This window comes from Pan paniscus, chromosome 12 (assembly GCF_029289425.2).
Source record: "Pan paniscus chromosome 12, NHGRI_mPanPan1-v2.0_pri, whole genome shotgun sequence".
NCBI lineage: Eukaryota > Metazoa > Chordata > Mammalia > Primates > Hominidae > Pan > Pan paniscus.
The window spans coordinates 29,767,226-29,785,669 of record NC_073261.2 but is presented as its reverse complement, the minus strand read 5'-3'; the positions used below and the strand labels follow the sequence as shown (position 1 = coordinate 29,785,669).

At 39.6% G+C, this 18,444-nt stretch overlaps 1 protein-coding gene across 4 annotated transcripts in view; it reads right to left on the bottom strand.

Annotated features, from left to right (window-relative positions):
- The window catches only part of MGAT4A (alpha-1,3-mannosyl-glycoprotein 4-beta-N-acetylglucosaminyltransferase A), a 119,537-nt gene that overhangs the window by 39,837 nt on the left and 61,256 nt on the right, over window positions 1-18,444 (bottom strand). For all 4 annotated transcript variants that reach the window (XM_034953693.2, XM_034953694.3, XM_055107625.2 and 1 more), the window contains exon 5: window positions 11,532-11,665. In XM_034953693.2, the coding sequence (XP_034809584.1) occupies window positions 11,532-11,665 (134 nt within the window). The remainder of the gene's footprint in view (window positions 1-11,531; window positions 11,666-18,444) is intronic.

The window sequence follows — 18,444 nt, the reverse complement described above, 5'->3', positions numbered from 1 at the left end:
TTAATGAATCACATATTCACATTTCACAAACATTTACTGAATGCCTACTCTAGGCCAGGCTGCACTGCAGTGAACAAGTCTAAGCATGGCAGGCATGTTTTAAACAGACATTTTCAACCAAGTTCAGACCTAACCCAGCATGGAGGGTAGAAGCAACAGAAGAGGCTGCCTGGAAGAGGTGATGTTCAACAGTAAGAATTGGCTTGTTCCAGGGCTCTGGCTCCCAGGGGTCTAACAGAGATAAACATCATTAGCTTTTCTCCTCTAAGAGGTAAACGGAGTCTGTCTCTGATGCTATGTCAAAGACCGTGAAATTGGGTCAAAGTGAAACCACTTTCTAGGATAGCTGTAAGGACTGACGAACAGGGTGGAGCACAGGTGATGGGCAAATGTAAATAATTATGAGCATTATTTCTCCGGTGTGTGTGTCCAGACATCATCCTCCTCCTAACTCCAGATCCTTGCCCCTTCAAGGACCCCAGGAAGCCCAAGGGACAACCAGGCCAGGGACATGGCAGGCTGGGTTACAGGGCCATGGCCACATTTTTGAGCCAGCCAGAGCCCTATTGATATGGTTTGGCTGTGTCCCCACCCAAGTCTCATCTTGAATTGTAGCTCCCATAATTCCCATGTGTTCTGGGAGGGACCCTGTGGAGATAACTGAATCATGGGGGCAGTTTCCCCCATACTGTTCTTGTGATAGTGAATAAGGCTTATAAGATCTCATGGTTTTATAAGGGGTTTCCCCCTTTCACTTGATTCTCATTTTCTCTCGTCTGTTGCCATGTAAGACATGCCTTTCGCCTTCTGCCATGATTGTGAGGCCTTTCCAGCCATGTGGAACTGTGAGTCCATTTTTCTTTATAAATTACCTAGTCTTGGGTATGTCTTTATCAGCAGCATGAAAATGGACTAATACACCTACCCATCAATTTTAAATACAGCGATAACTTATAAAAATGCTCAATTGTTAAAAGACTCAATGATATATAAAATATAATCTATGTTATAAAGACTGTCAGAGCACTTAATACTTGAGAAAAACAAACAAAAAAGGTATAGCTTAATCCTGGAAATTACAAAACCATCAAATTATAAAAAGTTTTTATAACAGGCTTTCTGGAAAACAATATACAAACATCGGTAGCATTTCTACATACTAACAATGACTATCTGAAAAAGAAATCAAGAGAACAATCCCATTTACAATAGCTACCAAAAAAATACTTAGGAAAAAATTTAACCAAGGAAGTGAAAGAACTAGACACCAAAAATTATTTTAATTTCTGTAATTGAAAGTAATTCTAATTTTTGTTGTTAAGTCTAACAACTCATGTGTAACAACTCATGGGCTTCATGAGATCAAATCCTTCAAAGTCTTAACAAACTGTGGAGACACAATTGGAATATAGCTCAAAACTCTCTGTCCTTCCTCTATAGAAGCCCAAACATTAGTGATTTCTTTTTAAATAAATTATCATTCACAAATTTGACCAATGAGTATTTAACCACTCATCAATCTACAATTTTGGAGAATATGAACAAGCATGGTTTTTATGAACTTTACTGTGTTTAACAACCTGACATTCAATTTGATAAGCATTTAATGAAGGGCAGTGATTTGTCCACCTAAGGAAACAGGAATACAAAGGTGAGTAAGACCAGTTCCAGGTCCCTGGCCGTCCAAAACGGGAACCAAGAAGAATAAGCTTATGTGAACATAGATTTGTTATGTAATGTGTAATCAAATTTACAAAACAAAGTAATCCACGTGTACTACTACACAAAATCCTATGTTGCCTTCTAGTTCATGTATCTAGTAAAAGATTCACTTAAACAACTGTAATTTGTGTCACTTTACATAAATTACAAATTTAACAAAAGCAAGTTCTAGGAGGGAAGAAGAACAAATACCAATCCTTCTCAAACTATTTCAAAAATGTGGAAGAGGAGGGAGTGCTTCCAAACTCTTCTTAATGAGGCCAGTGCCAGTCTGACACCAAAGCCATACAAGGCCATTACAAGAAAAGAAAATTACAGGCCAGTATTTGTGATGAACATACATGCAAAAATCCTCAACAAAATACTAGCATTCAACTACATATTAAAAGGATCATTCACCATGATCAAGTGGGACTTATCCCTGGGATCCAAGAATGGTCCAACATATGCAAATCAATGAATGTGATAACTCACATTACAAAATAAAGGACAGAAACCATACGATCATCTCATTAGATGCAAAAAATGCACTGGACAAAATTCAACATGCTTTCATGGTGAAAAAGTTCTCACCAACTCAGGTACAGAAGGAATGCACCTCAACACAAGAAAGCCATATATATGAGAGACCAACAGCTAATGTTACACTGCGTGGTGAAAAATTAAAGCTTTTCCTTGAATATCTGGAACAAGACAGGGAAGCACACTCTCACAACTTCTATTCAACATAATACTAGAAGTCCCTGACACAGTAATTAGCCAAGATAAAGAAATAAAAGGTATCTAAATAGAAAAAGAAGTGAAATTGTCACTGTTTGCTGATGACATGATCTTATCATACAGAAAACCCTAATGATTCCACTAAAAAACTGTTAGAAGTAATAAATACTGTAAAGTTGTGGATACAAAATCAATATACAAACATAGGTAGCATTTCTATATACTAACAATGAACTATCTGAAAAAGAAATCAAGAGAACAATCCCATTTACAATGGCTACCAAAAAAATACTTAGGAAAAAATTTAACCAAGGAAGTGAAAGAACTAGACACCAAAAATTATAAAATGTTGATGAAATAATTTGAAGAACACACAAATAAATAGATATCTTTGCTCATGGATTGGAAGAATTAATATCATTTAAATGTCCATATTACCCAAAGTGATCTACAGATTCAATGTAATCCCTATCAAAAAATTTAATGACATTTTTCTCAGAAATGGGAAAAAAATCCTAAAATTCATATATAACCACACACACACACACACACATGCACACACACACACACAACAAATAGCCAAGGTAATCATGAGGAAAAACAATAAAGCTGGAGGCAACACACTTTATTATTTCAAACTATACTATGAAGCTATAATAATGTAAACAGTATGGTATTGATTTTTAAAAAACAGACACACTGGCCAATGGAACAGAATATAGAGCCTAGAAATGAACTCATGTATGTATGCTCAATTGATTTTCAGCAAAGGTGCCAAGAACACTCAATGAAAAAAGTTTCTTTAGTAAATGGTGCTGAGAAAACTGGATATCCACATACAGATGAATGAAAGTGGACCTTCAACTCACGTGAAATATACAGATAAACTCAAAATGGATTGAAAACAAAAGAAGACTCTAAAACTACCAGAAGAAAACATAAGGGAAAAACTACATGACATTGGCCTGGGCAATGGTTTTTTGGATATGACCCCAAAAGCTCAGGCAACAAGAACAAAAATAGACAAATAGGATCACATCTAACTAAAACTCTTCTACATGGCAAAGGAAATAATTAGCAGCATGCCTGACAACCTATGGGTTAGGAGAAAATATATGCATGCTGCACATCTGATAAACAGTTAATATCCAAAATATATAAGGAACTCAAACAGCTCAAGAGTAAGAAAAAACACTGAAAAAATAGCCAAGGGACCTGAACAGACATTTCCCAAAAGACGACATACAAATGGCCAACAGATATATGAAAAATCCTCAACACTGCTAATCATTAGGGAAATGCAAATTAAAACCACAATCAGATATCATCACATCTGTCAGGATGGCTAACTGTCAAAAAGACAAAAGATAACAAGTATTAGGAAGAATGTGGAGAAAAGAAACGGATGGATATATACACTGTATCCATACTGGATACATACATGGATCCACTGTATCCATATTATCAAGTTCTGAGTATAGGTTGGTAAATAAAGAAGATCTCTGTTTGTAGAACTTAAAACTGGTGACAGAAGTAGTTCATAAGCAAACAAACAAAAATATGTACACATATGTATGTGTATATATAACTGAATATTGTTATAAAAATAGAATGCAATAATAGAGGAAAAACAGAGATGACCTACTTAAACATTACATTCAGAGAAAATCTCTCTGAAGACTTGACATTTAAGCCTAAATTTGATACATATTTCTATTCAAATGTACAAAACTAAACAGAAAACATTAAAAGGGCTATTTTAAGTTCATTAATTGGAGCTTTGTCCTTAATAGCATGTTGATGCTATAGCAATGGTTCTCATTTTTTATTAGAACCCATTTAGTTAAAAACATGTTCATAATTTACCCATCTCTGATCACCTCCATGAACAGTCTCCCAGTCCAAGCCTCACCTCGATTATGGCAACAGCTTTCTAAGTAGTCTCCTTTCTTTTGCCCTTACCAAAGCAGACAGCAGGATCCTTTTTAAAAAGGCAAGTCATATTATTCTTGCCCAAAATGCATAGCCAAAATATAATCATGAGAAAATATCAGATAAATCCAAATTGAGACATTTTACAAAATAACTGACCAGTGCCCATCAAAAATGTCCAAGTTCATGAAAGACACAAACATGGACAGGAGGAAGCTAAGGCATGAGAACCGCTAACTGCAATGTGGTGTTCCATAGTGCATGCTGGAACAGAAAGGCGAACCCAGGCGGAAAAACAGGAAACTCAAATAAAGTCTATAGTTTGGTTGAGTATTATATCAGTGTTAATTTCCTGGTTTTGATAACTATAATATGGCTACATACGTTGTTAACATCAGAGCAAGCTGAGTGAAGGAGATACCCTCTATAATTTCTGCAACTTTCTGTAAATCTAAAATTATTTCAGAACAAAAAGTCTTTTAAAATACTTTTTTAAAAAGAGGGTTAATAAAGTGTCTTCTCTATTAAAAACTCTCAAATGACTTTCCATCTAAATTGGGGTCAGGTTTGGCAAAACAGATCCGCTGCCTGTTATCCTCAAGTCAAACGTTATTGAAACACAATCCCATTCGTTCATGTATTGTTTATGGCTGTTTTCAGGCTAAAATGGCAGAGCTGAACAATTCCAACAGAGACTGTATGACTCCTAAAGCCTAAAATATTTATTATTGGTCCTTTAAAAAAAGTTTGCCAGCCCTGGTGACTTAGAGTAAAAGCCAAGTTCTTGCAATGGCCTGTAGCATCCTACGTGATCCGGCCCACTCCACCCTTCTCTGACTGCCTCCTGCTACTGAGTCTCCCACCTTCTCTATTCAAGCCATACAGGCCTCTCCTTGCTGCTTGGCAAATGTGCCAAGCAATGATCTTGCCACAGGGCCTTTGCACATATAGTTCCTCTGCCTGGATTGTCCAACTCTTACATCCCTCAGGCTTTTGCCCAAATGTCCTGCCCACCCTCCCTGGGCAACCCCAAGCCTCTTTTCTTATTTACTGATTTATCCTCTACAGCACTCATTATTACCTAACATCCACCTAACATATTACATATTTCGGGGTTTTCTTTCTTGTCCTTCTCGATAAGTTTCAGTGGGCAGAGGCTTGTAAAAATATTTATTGAATTCCAAGCAAATTATTTGCTTATAAATATTTATTGACTTACAAGCAAACTTTATGGACTATTATTCATACACACACACACACATACAATTTCTTTCGTATAGTAGTTTGTCTGATTTTTTTTTTTTTTTTTGAAGAAACATAGTCTTGTTCTGTTGCCCAGGTTCAGTGCAGTGGCATGAGTGATCATAGTTCACTGCAGCCTGGAATTCCTGGGCTCAAGTGATCCTCCCACCTCAGCCTCTCAAGTAGTTGGGACCACAGGTGTGTACCACCATGCCTGGCTACATTTTTATTTTTTGTACAGATGGGGTCTTGCTATGTTGCCCAGGCTGATCCCAAGCTCCTGGGCTTAAGCAATCCTCCCACTTAAGCCTCCCAAAGTACTGGGATTATAGGCATGAGCCACCATGCCCAGCCAGTTTGTACGATTTATAACCAATGCATAAATAAACATTTTTAAATCTAGCTGCTGAAAAATTACAGGCCAAAATACTACTGATACACCAATACAATAATCTAGCATTTAAAATTAAGAATAGAAGCTAGACAGATTAAAAAACTAGACAGATAATTAGCAAGTATATAGAAGACCTGAACAACACTATCAACCAACTTGATCTAATATGTATCTATAGTAAGACACTTCTAGTTACTCAGGAGGCCAAGGCAGGAAGATTGCTTGAGCCCAGGAGTTCAAGACCAGCCACTGCCACATAGCGAGACAAAAATTTAAAAAAACAAAAACAAAAAAACATTAGCCATGGCCAGGAATGGTGGCTCATGCCTGTAATTTCAGTGCTTTGGGAGGTCAAGGTGGGAGAATTGCTTGAACCCAGGAGCTCAAGGTTACAGTGAGCTATGATCACAACACTGTACTCTAGCCTGGGTGACAGAGCAAGATTCCATCTCTAAAAAAATAAATAAATTAGAGGGACAGATAGATTAGAGAGACGAATGATAGATTAGATAGATGATTGTGGAAGGAAAGGAAAGGAAAGGAAGGGAAAGGGAAAGGGAAAGGGAAGGAAAGGGAGGAAAAGGGAGTGAAGGAAGTGAAGGAAGTGAAGGAAGGGAAGGAAGGGAAGGAAGGGAAGGAAGGGAAGGGAGGGAAGGGAGGGAGGGCACTTTACTGGACAACAACAGAATCCATTGTTTGTAAGAACATATGAAACACTGTCCAGGACAGACCATACACTAGGTCATAAACAAGTATTGATAAATTTTAAAGGACTGAAATCATGCAAAGTATGTATTCTCTGACTATGAAGTAGTTAAATTACAAATCAACAAAAGAAGAAAATTTTGGAAATCTTCAAATGGGTAAAAAATTTTAAACACTTTTCTAAATAACTCATGGGTCAAAGAAGAGATTACAAGAGGATCATGAAGTATTTTGATCTGAATGAAAATGAAAACACGACATATCAAAATGTATGGAATGCAGCTAAAGTGGTGCTTAGAGGGAAAGTTATAGCTTTAAACTGACTATATTAGAAAAGAAGAAAGCCTTCCAACCAATAATCTACCCAATCACCTTAAAAATCTAGAAAAAAAAGAGTAAGCCAAACTGAAAGCAGCAGAATAAAGCTAATATGATTAGAGTGAAAACTAATAAAATAGAACACAGAAAAATGATAGAGAAACTCACAGGGAGTTTTTTTACTTTACTTGCCAGCTAGCCAGCTACAGCTAAGAAACCTAAAACGTCCCAGAAGAGGAGGAAATGGGGAAGGGAAAGCAAAGAAAATAGGGGCTGGGGAATGGGTGGGGGAGACGAAAACAGGAGACTATTTTAACCAACTTTGTAGAACTATTGGACACTTTAGCCATGTACATGTATAACTAATAATTTTTTTTCAAAAAGCAGAAAAATAAAGCTAATGGCATAAAATATTAATATTCTAGTGTACTGCTAGACTTCAATTTTGGGCCAACATTTATTATCTAATGGATTTTTATAGATTTTTTTCTTTGAGATAAGGTCTCTGTCACCCAAGCGGGATGCAGTAGCTTGATCAGAGCTCACTGAAGTCTTGAACTCCTGAGCTGAAGTGATCCTCCTACCTCAACCTCCTGAGTAGCTGGGACTACAGGTTTGTACCACAATGCCTGGATAATTTAAAAAATTTTTTTTAGAAATAGAGTTTTGCTCTGTTGCCCAGGCTGGTCTAGAACTCCTGGCCTCAAGTGATTCTCCTGCCTCAGCCTCCCATGTCATTGGGATTACAGGCAGGAGCCACCATGTCTGGCCTTTAAAGAGTTTTTAATCTCTTCCAGTACCTTCCTCATTTTGGCACTTCAATGGACACTTGTTCATTAAGTAAAAGAATACTTAGAATGAAATGTACACTTTTGCCTTTTTTAAAAAATATGATTAACAGGCAACTGAAAGAGTTTGTACTGTTTCTATGGCTGTTGTACTCTTCAGGTGCTTTGGGACAGAAAAAGAGTTCAGAAACATTCAGGTAAGTAACCCTTGGCTGAAGGCACACTAAGCTATCTAACTAGAACAGACTCAGCTACTTATACAGAGTTTGGGTGGGAACACAACACTGACAGTACTTCCCACTTTCCCTCCTGGAAATCATACACAATTAGCAATGAGAACCTGATGCAAAAACTGCAAACTTTATTTTAAGTTATTAATAGCCGAAATTCTTAAACTCCAAAGGGATCCAGTTTAGTCCTAATAACCAGAGGTAACATGAAGAGCTGCACAGGCTAGCAGTATTTGCAGGAAGCGGCCCAACTGCGTGGCAGAAGGAAAGGCAGAGTCGTCTGGAACACTACTCTGTCCCCTCATCCTCCTGTAAACCAGCAGCCTAGGGAAAACTTCATCTCCAATGATGATCCTTAAAGACGGACCAGCACAGCAACTATCCAAAATAATAAGACAAAAGGGGGAAATTCAGCAGAACAAAAACTATATGTATGCATGTGTGTAATAAACATGTATAAACATGCACACACACACACACACCAGTTGAAAAATTATGACCAAACATTTCACTATTAATTTAAAATAAAAAAACAAAAAGCTCCCAATTAAAGCAGTTGCCACCAGGCAGCAAAATGCATATTAATTCTTATATCTAAACAATAAATAATGAAAATAAATCAAGTTAGCATTTGGGTGAACATGTTTGAAAAGTAAAAAATGGAACTAAAATAGAAGAAAACATTAATAATGTTAAAAGCAGACATCAATGGATCAGAAAACAAACAAAAAAGGAAATAATAAATAAACCCAAGAAGGTCTTTGGAATATCGTAAATGAAAACAGATCCGTTAACTAGCCAGTCACAAATACACACGGGTGCACAAAGCAATCGGGGGGGGAAGAACCGCAAAAAGAACAGGAGCCTGCATTTCTCACCTCTGCTTAAAGCAAAGTTTAAAACTTGGATAAAATGGATAATTTTCCAGGAAAATATTTTATCCAAATCAGAAAGAAATCTAAATAGCTGTTTATGCTGTAATATGAAACATTAACCTTATACCATCTGTACAGAATTAGGGCCATTACACATCTCTGAATGGATACAGCTATCAGTAGTCATTAGGGTAAACTGAGTGTCTAAAGCACAGCACCGGAAGGAACACTGTTCAGTATATACAACACACACGGAGATTTTAAAAACCATGTGATTGTATTATCTATCAAAAAATCAAAACACAAAAGAAATAATATTTCTTAGTATAAACGAAATGTACAACAGAAAATAAAAACAAAAACCAAAAATGCCACAGCAGTTTAATAAATACTCTCTGGTTATTCAACTTCTGTATTCCTGGTGTGCAAATTCCTTTTTTCTTTTTTCTTTTTTTTTTGAGACAGAGTCTCAATCTGTCACCTAGGCTGGAGTGCAGTGGTGCGATCTCGGCTCACTGCAACCTCTGCCTCCTGGGTTCAAGCGATTCTCCTGCCTCAGCCTCCCGAGTAGCTGGGACTACAGGCATGCGCTACCATGCCCAGTTAATTTTTGTATTTTCAGTAGAGACAAGGTTTCACCAAGTTGGCCAGGATGGTCTCGATCTCTTGACCTTGTGATCCGCCCGCCTCAGCCTCCCAAAGTGTTGGGATTACAGGCATGAGCCACTGCGCCCGCCCTCTACTGTGCAAATTTCTGACCCTAGGCCAGCTAATTAGCCCTGTTAAACCAGCTTACATCAAAGAATTTAAAGAAGGCATAGTAAAGGACTCGGGCACTCTTCCTGTGAAGCACAAACTAGAATATGTACTACAGTAAAATAAGAACACTGAATTAAAAAAAAAAAACAACATTATTTTCATCCTGTACACTAAACACTCCATGAACCTGGATATTCTAGAAACTCAATTTTTCAAAGTTAAACAGTAGGTGCTCTCCCAACTTGATGAATCTGTTATTCCTTATAGAATCTAAATTCAAATCCTACAGTTTTTATGTAAGGTATTTGAAATGCTGCTGGGCAAATTGCTGAAACAATATGAATAAACAGGGTAATATAAAAAATATCCTAGGCTGGGTGTGGTGGTGCACACCTGTAATCTCAGAACTTTGGGAGGCTGGAGTGGGAGGATCACTCGAGCTCAGGAGACAGCCTGGGCAACATAGTGAAACCCCGTCTCAACACACACACACACACACACACACACAAAATACAAAAAATTAGCTGGGCATGGTGGTGCACACCTGTAGTCCCAGCTACTTGGGAGGCTGACATAGGAGGATTGCTTGAGCCTGGGAGGTCAAGGTTGCAGTGAGCCAAAACTGCACCACTGCACTCCAGCCTGGGTGACAGAGTGAGACCCTGTCACAAAATATATACAAATATATTCGGTCAATATAAAGTCCTCTTCATGGTTACCACCAACATCATTTGGTTGTTTTGGTTTAGGCAATATTCTGCCTGAAATCCACCTCAAAAACTCCTTTTGTCTCTTTCTAACCACTTCATTTAGCCATCACCTCTGCATACATATGATTTCCTGTTCTGCTTTGCAACAATTACACAGAATTCCGGTGTTTTTGAACAAGAGACAACCTGTATCAGTTAGGAAACAGCCTAAATATCTATCAATCAGACGTTAAATAAATTGTGCTAAAACCATATAATGAAATATTTTATAGCCACAAAGAATGACGTTGTGATATTTATTCTTGTTAGCATGGAAAAATGTCCATTACATTAAAATATGTATAGAATGATCCCATTCATATATAGCTCTACAAGCCACAGGAAAAAAAACCCTTAACATATAATTTGAAATAGTTATATTTATGTAGAGGAGTAACAGGTAATTTTTCATTATATATTTATGTAATTGTTTTGAACAGTATGCATTTGTTTACTTCTCTAATAAGGAAATCATCAAGACCATTTTCATTTAAAAAGACATGGGGAACTCTAAAAAGTTAGGAATTAGTGGGCCAGAACTAGACCATGTCCTAAATCCTTTCCCATTCTGAAATTCTATACAATAATTAAGAAAATATTTACTCTAGGGTCTTATTCCTCATGATTTAAAAAGAACTTGCTCAAGATTTATTCTTTCTCTAAATCTTTTGAGGAGACTAAAATACAAGAAGTGTGGTATTTCTCATTCACATGATTTCTTAGGAGTACAGAGAAGGGATGGAGAGAATAAAAGAATGATAAAACCCCAGCTGAGGCTAAACCTTTTTCAGGTTTCAGGACTCCCAAAGATCATCAGTGCAAATCTCCAAATTTAAGTCTTAGAGCTAGAAATAGGCACACGTTCTTAAAGATCTACGGGTGTAACATCCTATTGACAACAAATATTACTATTCCTGGTTTGTAATTGCAGGAGAGAAGTGAGTTTGATTTACATTAAACTATCAGAATATATTACCTAAGCTTTACTCATCACATTTTTTAAAAAGTGTTTTTAAAAGCATATTCAAATATTCAATTAGAGTTTCAACTCTTATAGGCTATATTTGGTAAAAACATAACAACAATTAAATAATTACCTCTCCTATGAAGACTACTATAACACAGTCCAACTTCTCTTCAGGATACAGGTTATCAATAAGGGAATGAAGAGTTTCTATGAGGTAAGATTTAACTTCTCTCTTCACTGTGGGAATGCCCATGACTATTGAAACTGGAAAAAAAAATAGTAATTATATTAAAAAACTGTACAAGGACAATACAGAAAAACACTTCTATTTCAAAAGTATTATACCCTCTCAAATTGATAGGAATAACTGATGGGTCAAAATATATTAAGTTTCAGCAAGAAAAATAAAGAATACAAGGGCATACCTGTAACACTGTAATTCATTTTCACATGGCTTAACCATAAGAAAAAAAGAACCGATAAAAATGAAAGACATTAAACTTCACACTCAAAAATGAATGGCTGCAAAGTATAAACAGCAAACTGTATTTTACAACTAAAACTTAAAAACACTAAACATATCTTAAAAACTAATGTCTTATCTCTCGACTTCAAGCATGTGACATGCCGAGAAGAGCACAACATCAGTTCTGTGGTTGTTCTTGCCAACAATGCATAACCTCAACTTAACTGTAAAGAAACATCAGAGAAATCCAAACTGGGGCAATGCTCCACAAAATAACAGTACTCTTTAAAGTGTCAAGGTCATGAAAGACAGAGTAATGAACGGTCCCCGATTGGAAAAGACTAAGGAACCACGACAATTAAGTGAAATATGGGATCTTGATTTGGATCCTGAAAGAGAAAAACAGCAACAATGAAACACATGACAAAATCGGAGTAAGAGCTAAGGTTAGTGAACAGTGTAGCATCAACGTTAACTTCCTGGTTTTTGATCGCTATACTATGGTCATGTAGGGACACTGGGTAAGGGCATATGAAAACTTTGTGACCAGGCACAGTGGTTCATGCCTGTAATCCCAGCAGTTTGGGAGGTACACGTGGTACACTGCTTGAGCTCAGGAGTTTCAGACCAGCCTGGCCAACATGGCGAAACCCGGTCTCTACTAAAAATACAAAAATTATCTGGGCATGGTGGCGCGCACCTATAATCCCAGCTACTTGGGAGGTGGAGGCACAAGAATCGCCTGGGAGGCAGAGGTTGCAGTGAGCTGAGATTGTGCCCCTGCACTCCAGCCTGGGTGACAAAGCAAGATTCCATCTCAAAAAAAAAAAAAAAAAAAAAAAAAAAGAAAACTTTGTGTACTATTTGTGCAACATTTTTAAAGTCTAAAATTATAGTCAATGTTCCTATAATCCTTGTTTTCAATGCAAATTTGTTTCTACTTGATTAACATATTAGGGAAAAACTGGGGCATAACACATGAATTTCACATTAGCTTACGTGCAATTTGTCCTCTGAGACAAACACCAGGTGAACAACAGAAAATTGTACCCAGCTGAATTGAGTTCAGAAAATTGAACCGAACCATGTAGAAATACTGCATACAAAATGCATGCACCTCAAAATACCTACCAGCTGTCTCAGTTCACCACAACTATCAACCACACCCATCCACACTGGGTGTTGCAACCTTCCATCAGATTGCAAATAACCTACCTCACAGCCCTTCACAATAACTTACAAGCTGCAATCCTTCAGCAACCCACTTCAACAAGCAAATCTCAGGGCTTTTTCAAGATGGAATGCCCTTTATGTGTTTCTTATCATTTAACTTGCGAAAAACTGTGCCACTATTATAATTAGGTTCTTATCCTTTTTTATAGTGTAACTGACAAAGTGTTTGAGTGTTGTGATCCTAACCCCCTTGCTCTCATTTTTTTGCACCATTTTCATACCACAGTGATTTTTAGGAACACTTATACTGCATTATAGAGGTATTTCAAAGTAAATTTTTAAAAATTATGCCTTAAAGTCTTAGTATGCTATGTATCAATACAGAAGTATTTTAAATATGGTAAAAACAACTTAAGTCTTAATCATGCAACAATTTTTTGGAGATACTAAAAAATACTTATAATTCACAGAATTCTAATGCCAGGGGCTGGGTGCGGTGGCTCATGCCTGTAATCCCAGCACTTTGGGAGGCCGAGGCGGGCGGATCACGAGGTCAGGAGATCGAGACCATCCTGGCTAACACAGTGAAACCCTGTCTCTATTAAAAATACAAAAAATTAGCTGGGTGTGGTAGCGGGCGCCTGTAGTCCCAGCTACTCAGGAGGCTGAGGCAGGAGAATTGCTTGAATCCAGGAGGCGGAGGTTGCAGTGAGTCAAGATTGCGCCACTGCACACCAGCCTGGGCAACACAGCGAGACTCCATCTCATCTCAAAAAAAAAAAAAAAAGAATTCTAATGCCAGAAGGGAGCATAAAGACCATGGATCTCCCACCATGATTCTTGAGGTAAGAATACTAAGATGCGAAAGGTTTAAGGGACTGCCCCAAGGTCTCGTGACACAACCCTCTCTTCCATTTTAGGTAAGAAGAGTTCTCAAGCACTCAAAAAGATATTTGCTCTATAAGACTCCGTCCCCCCAAAAAAAGATATTTGCTCGATTTGTTTTGCACGTATTTACTGCAAGGCACTATTCTAGGTGTTAAGCATACAATGGTAAATAACATAGGTAAGGTCCCTGCCCTCATGGAACGCACATTCTAGAAAGGGGAAAAAGATTTAAAATATATGTATCTTACAGGCTGCTATGTATAGGTTGGTACTGTCAGAGTGATGAATGGGGAGGGGGTACCCCTGTAGGTCGTGTGGTCATGGAAGGCCTCTCTGATATCAGCTGAGCTGGTAACCATGAGAAAGAGCTGATGAAGAATACTGCAGAAGAGGAAGCAACAAGGCCCTGAAGCCAGAATGATTTTGACATAGTCAAGAAATACCAAGAGCAGGTTGGATCGAAAGCAGAATAAGCCCAGGCTGAGAAAATCAGTCAGGGGTCACATTGCGTATAACAAAGTTTGTTTTAATGCTGAGTGCAAGAGAAAGCCATTGTAAGGTTGTAAGCAGGGGAGTGACATTATCCAATTTGTAATTTTAAGAGATTACCAAATTTCACAAAAAGTAAAAGCACTTTGGAAGATTGGTTAGGAAGTTAATGTACTAACTGAAGGAAAAGATGGTGGTTTGAATGAGGCTGTAGCGTGTTTGAAGAGGTGGAGATGAGTGGATGATGGAGACCCTTGCAAATGGGGCTTCAGCTGGCAGACAAGAGAAGGGGAGGAATCAAGGATGACTTGAGTAAGTGGACGGGGGCAACTTTCACTCAGAACAACACACTTGAGGAGAGGGCCTCCAATCCAGATTTCTGTTCTGACCATGTTACTCTGAGATCCCAAAAGACAGGATGAGTTACAATGGAAGCAAAATTCCATAGAATAATCTACCTCAGAATTTAAGGCTGGGTGTGGTGGCTGATGCCTTTAATCCCAGCACTTCAGGAGGCTGAGGCGGAAGGATCGCTTGAGCCCAGGAGTTCGAGACCAGCCTGAGCAACTTGGCAAGACCCATTATCTACAAAAAATAAAACACTTAGCTGGGCATGGTGGCGCATGCCCGTAGTCCTAGCTACTTGGGAGGCTGGGGTGGGAGGATCACTTGAGCCTGGGAGGTAGAGGCTGCAGTGAGCTGTGATCACACCACTGTACTCCAGCCTGGGCGACAGAGCAAGACCCTGTCTCAAAAAAAAAAAAAAATTACCAGTGTAACAATTAGGATGAGGAGCATTCCTAGAAAATGCTAACTCATATGGAGTACAAAGACTTCACTATGATGAAAGCAAAGCCCATGGTGATCCACAGTGTGCAAACAAAAATGGCATAAAGTCACAATGCAAATTCTCTATCCCTACCATACTCTTGGGGTTTTTTGGTTTCTGTTTTGCTTTGCTAAAGTTTAGATGGCATGTGATATGGTTTGGCTGTGTCCCCACCCAAATCTCATCTTGAATTCCTACGTGTTGTGGGAGGGACCCGGTGGGAGGTAATTGAATCATGGGGGCAAATCTTTCCTGTGCTGTTCTCGTGACAGTGAATAAGTCTTACAAGATCTGATGGTTTTAAAAAGAGGAGTTCCCCTGCACAAGCTTGCTCTCTGCCTGCTGCCATCCACGTTAAGATGTGACTTGTTCCTCCTTGCCTTCTGCCATGATTGTGAGGCCTCCCTAGCCACATGGAACTGTAAGTCCAATTAAACCTCTTTCTTTTGTAAATTGCCCAGTCTCAGGTATGTCTTTATCAGCAGCATGAAAATAGACTAATACAGTAAATTGGTACCAGGAGAGTGGGGCGCTGCTGAAAAGATACCTGAAAACGTGGAAGTGAATTTGGAACTGGGTTAACAGGCAGAGGCTGGAACAGTTTGGAGGGCTCAGAAGGCAGGAAAATATAGGAAACTTTGGAGTTCCCTAGAGACTTGTTGAATGGCTTTGACCAAAATGCTGATAATGATATGGACAATGAAATCTAGGCTAAGGTGGTCTCAGATGGAGATGAGGAACTTGTTAGGCACTGGAGTAAAGGTGATTCTTGTTGTGTTTTAGCAAAGAGACTGGCAGCATTTTGCCCCTGCCCTAGAGATTTGTGGAACTTTGAACTTGAGAGAGATGATTTATGGTATCTGGCAGAAGAAATTTCTAAGCAGCAAAGCATTCAAGAGGTGACTTGGGTGCTGTTAAAGGCATTCAGTTTTTGTTGTTGTTGTTGTTGTTGTTGTTGTTTTGAGACAGAGTTTCGATCTTGTGGCCCAGGCTGGAGTGCAATGGCATGATTTCGGCTCACTGGAACCTCCACCTCCCAGGTTCAAATGATTCTCCTGCCTCAGCCTCCCGAGTAGCTGGGATTACAGGTGCCCACCACCATGGCCAGATAAGTTTTGTATTTTTAGTAGAGACAGGGTTTCACCATGTTGGTCAGGCTGGTCTCGAACTCCTGACCTTGTGATCCACCTGCCTCGGCCTCCCAAAGTGCTGGGATCACAGGCGTGAGCCACAGCGCCCGGCCAGCATTCAGTTTTAAAATGGAAAGAGCATGAAAGTTGGGAAAATTTGCAGCCTGACAATGTGATAGAAAAGAAAATCCCATTTTCTGAGGTGAAATTCAAGCCAGCTGCAGAAATTTGCATAAGTAATGAGGAACTGAATGGTTAAGCTCAATGGGGAAAATGTCTCCAGGGCATGTCAGAGACCTTTGTGGCAACCCCTCCCATCACAGGCCCAGAGATTTAGGAGGGAAAAATGGTTTCCTGGGCTGGGCCCAGGGTCCCTCTGCTGTGTGCAGTCTAAGGACTTGGTGACCTGTGTCCCAGCCACTCCAGCCTTGATTAAAAGGAGCCAAGGTACAGCTCAGGCCATGGCTTCAGAGGGTGCAAGCCCCAAGCCTTGGCAGCTTCCATGTGGTGTTGAGCCTGCAGGTGCACAGAAGTCAATAATGGGGAACCTCCACCTAGGATGAATGGATATGCCTGGATGCTCAGTTAGAAGTTTGCTGCAGGGGCGGTGCTCTTATGGAGAGCCTCTGCTAGCGCAGTGCGGAAGGGACATGTGGGGTCAGAGCCCCCCCAGCAGAGTCCCTATTGGGGCACCACCTAGTGGAGCTGCGAGAAGAGGACCACCGTCCTCCAGACCCCAGAATGATAGATCCACTCATGGCTTTCACCACATGCCTGGAAAAGCCGCAGACACTCAACACCAGCCCATGAAAGCAGCTGGGAGGGAGGCTGTACCCCGCAGAGCCACAGGGGCAGAGCTGCCCAAGACCATGGGAACCCACCTCTTGCATCAGTGTGAACTGGACGTGAGACATGGAGTCAAAAGAAATCATTTTGGAACTTTGAGATTTCACTGCCCTGCTGGATTCTGGACTTGCATGGGGCCTGTAGCCCCTTTGTTTTGGCCAATTTCTTCCATTTGGAATGGCTGTATTTACCCAATGCCCGTACCCCCATTGTACCTAGGAAGTAACTAGCTTGCTTTTGATTTTACAGGCTCAGAGGTGGAAGGGACTTGCCCCATCTCAGATGAGACGTTGGACTGTGGACTTTTGAGTTAATGCTGAAATGAGTTAAGACTTCAGGGGACTGTTGGGAAGGCATGATTGGTTTTGAAATGTGAGGACGTGAGATTTGGGAGGGGCCAGGGGCGGAATGATATGGTTTGGCTGTGTCCCCACCCAGATCTCATCTTGAATTCCTACGTGTTTTGAGAGGGACCCGGTGGGAGGTAATTGAATCATGGGGGCAAGTCTTTCCTGTGCTCTTCTCCTGACAGTGAATAAGCCTCACGAGATCTGATGGTTTTAAAAAGAGGAGTTCCCTTGCACAAGCTTGCTCTCTCTTTGCTTGCTGCCATCCACGTAAGATGTGACTTGCTCCTCCTTGCCTTCCGCCATGATTGTGAGGCCTCCCCAGCCACGTGGAACTGTTAAGTCCAATTAAACCTCTTTCTTTTGTAAATTGCCCAGTCTCAGGTATGTCTTTATTAGCAGCGTGAAAATGGACTAATACAGCATGTTTAGAGAATAAACCATTTTATCCCTAATTATACTATTTTAGAGTTAAAATTTAAATTATTTAGCTTAAACCAGGGTATTTGAAGACTTCAAAAGCACCAAAAATGAAACTTGTAATTTCAGCCAAACCTACAAAATTAGAGTGACCATGCTTATGGTAATTTGCAAAATTACCACCAAAAAAGGGTAGTTTCCTTGGCCTTCTGAGCCCATGGTGGGGGCTGCACTTCTTAGTCCCCTTATGGTTGGGGACTGTGGGGCAAAGGGGATATAATTATTAATAGCCCATGAGTCATCAGCATGTGTAATCTGTGGGCTGAGCACTGATAACTACAGTGTGAAATCCTTGAGATTGTTCTCTTTGGCAGAGCAGCCAGAAACATTCAAGATGGCAACTGCTCTGTCAGCCTGGATCCCTGCATGACTGGTCAACCTTGGTGGACTCGTAC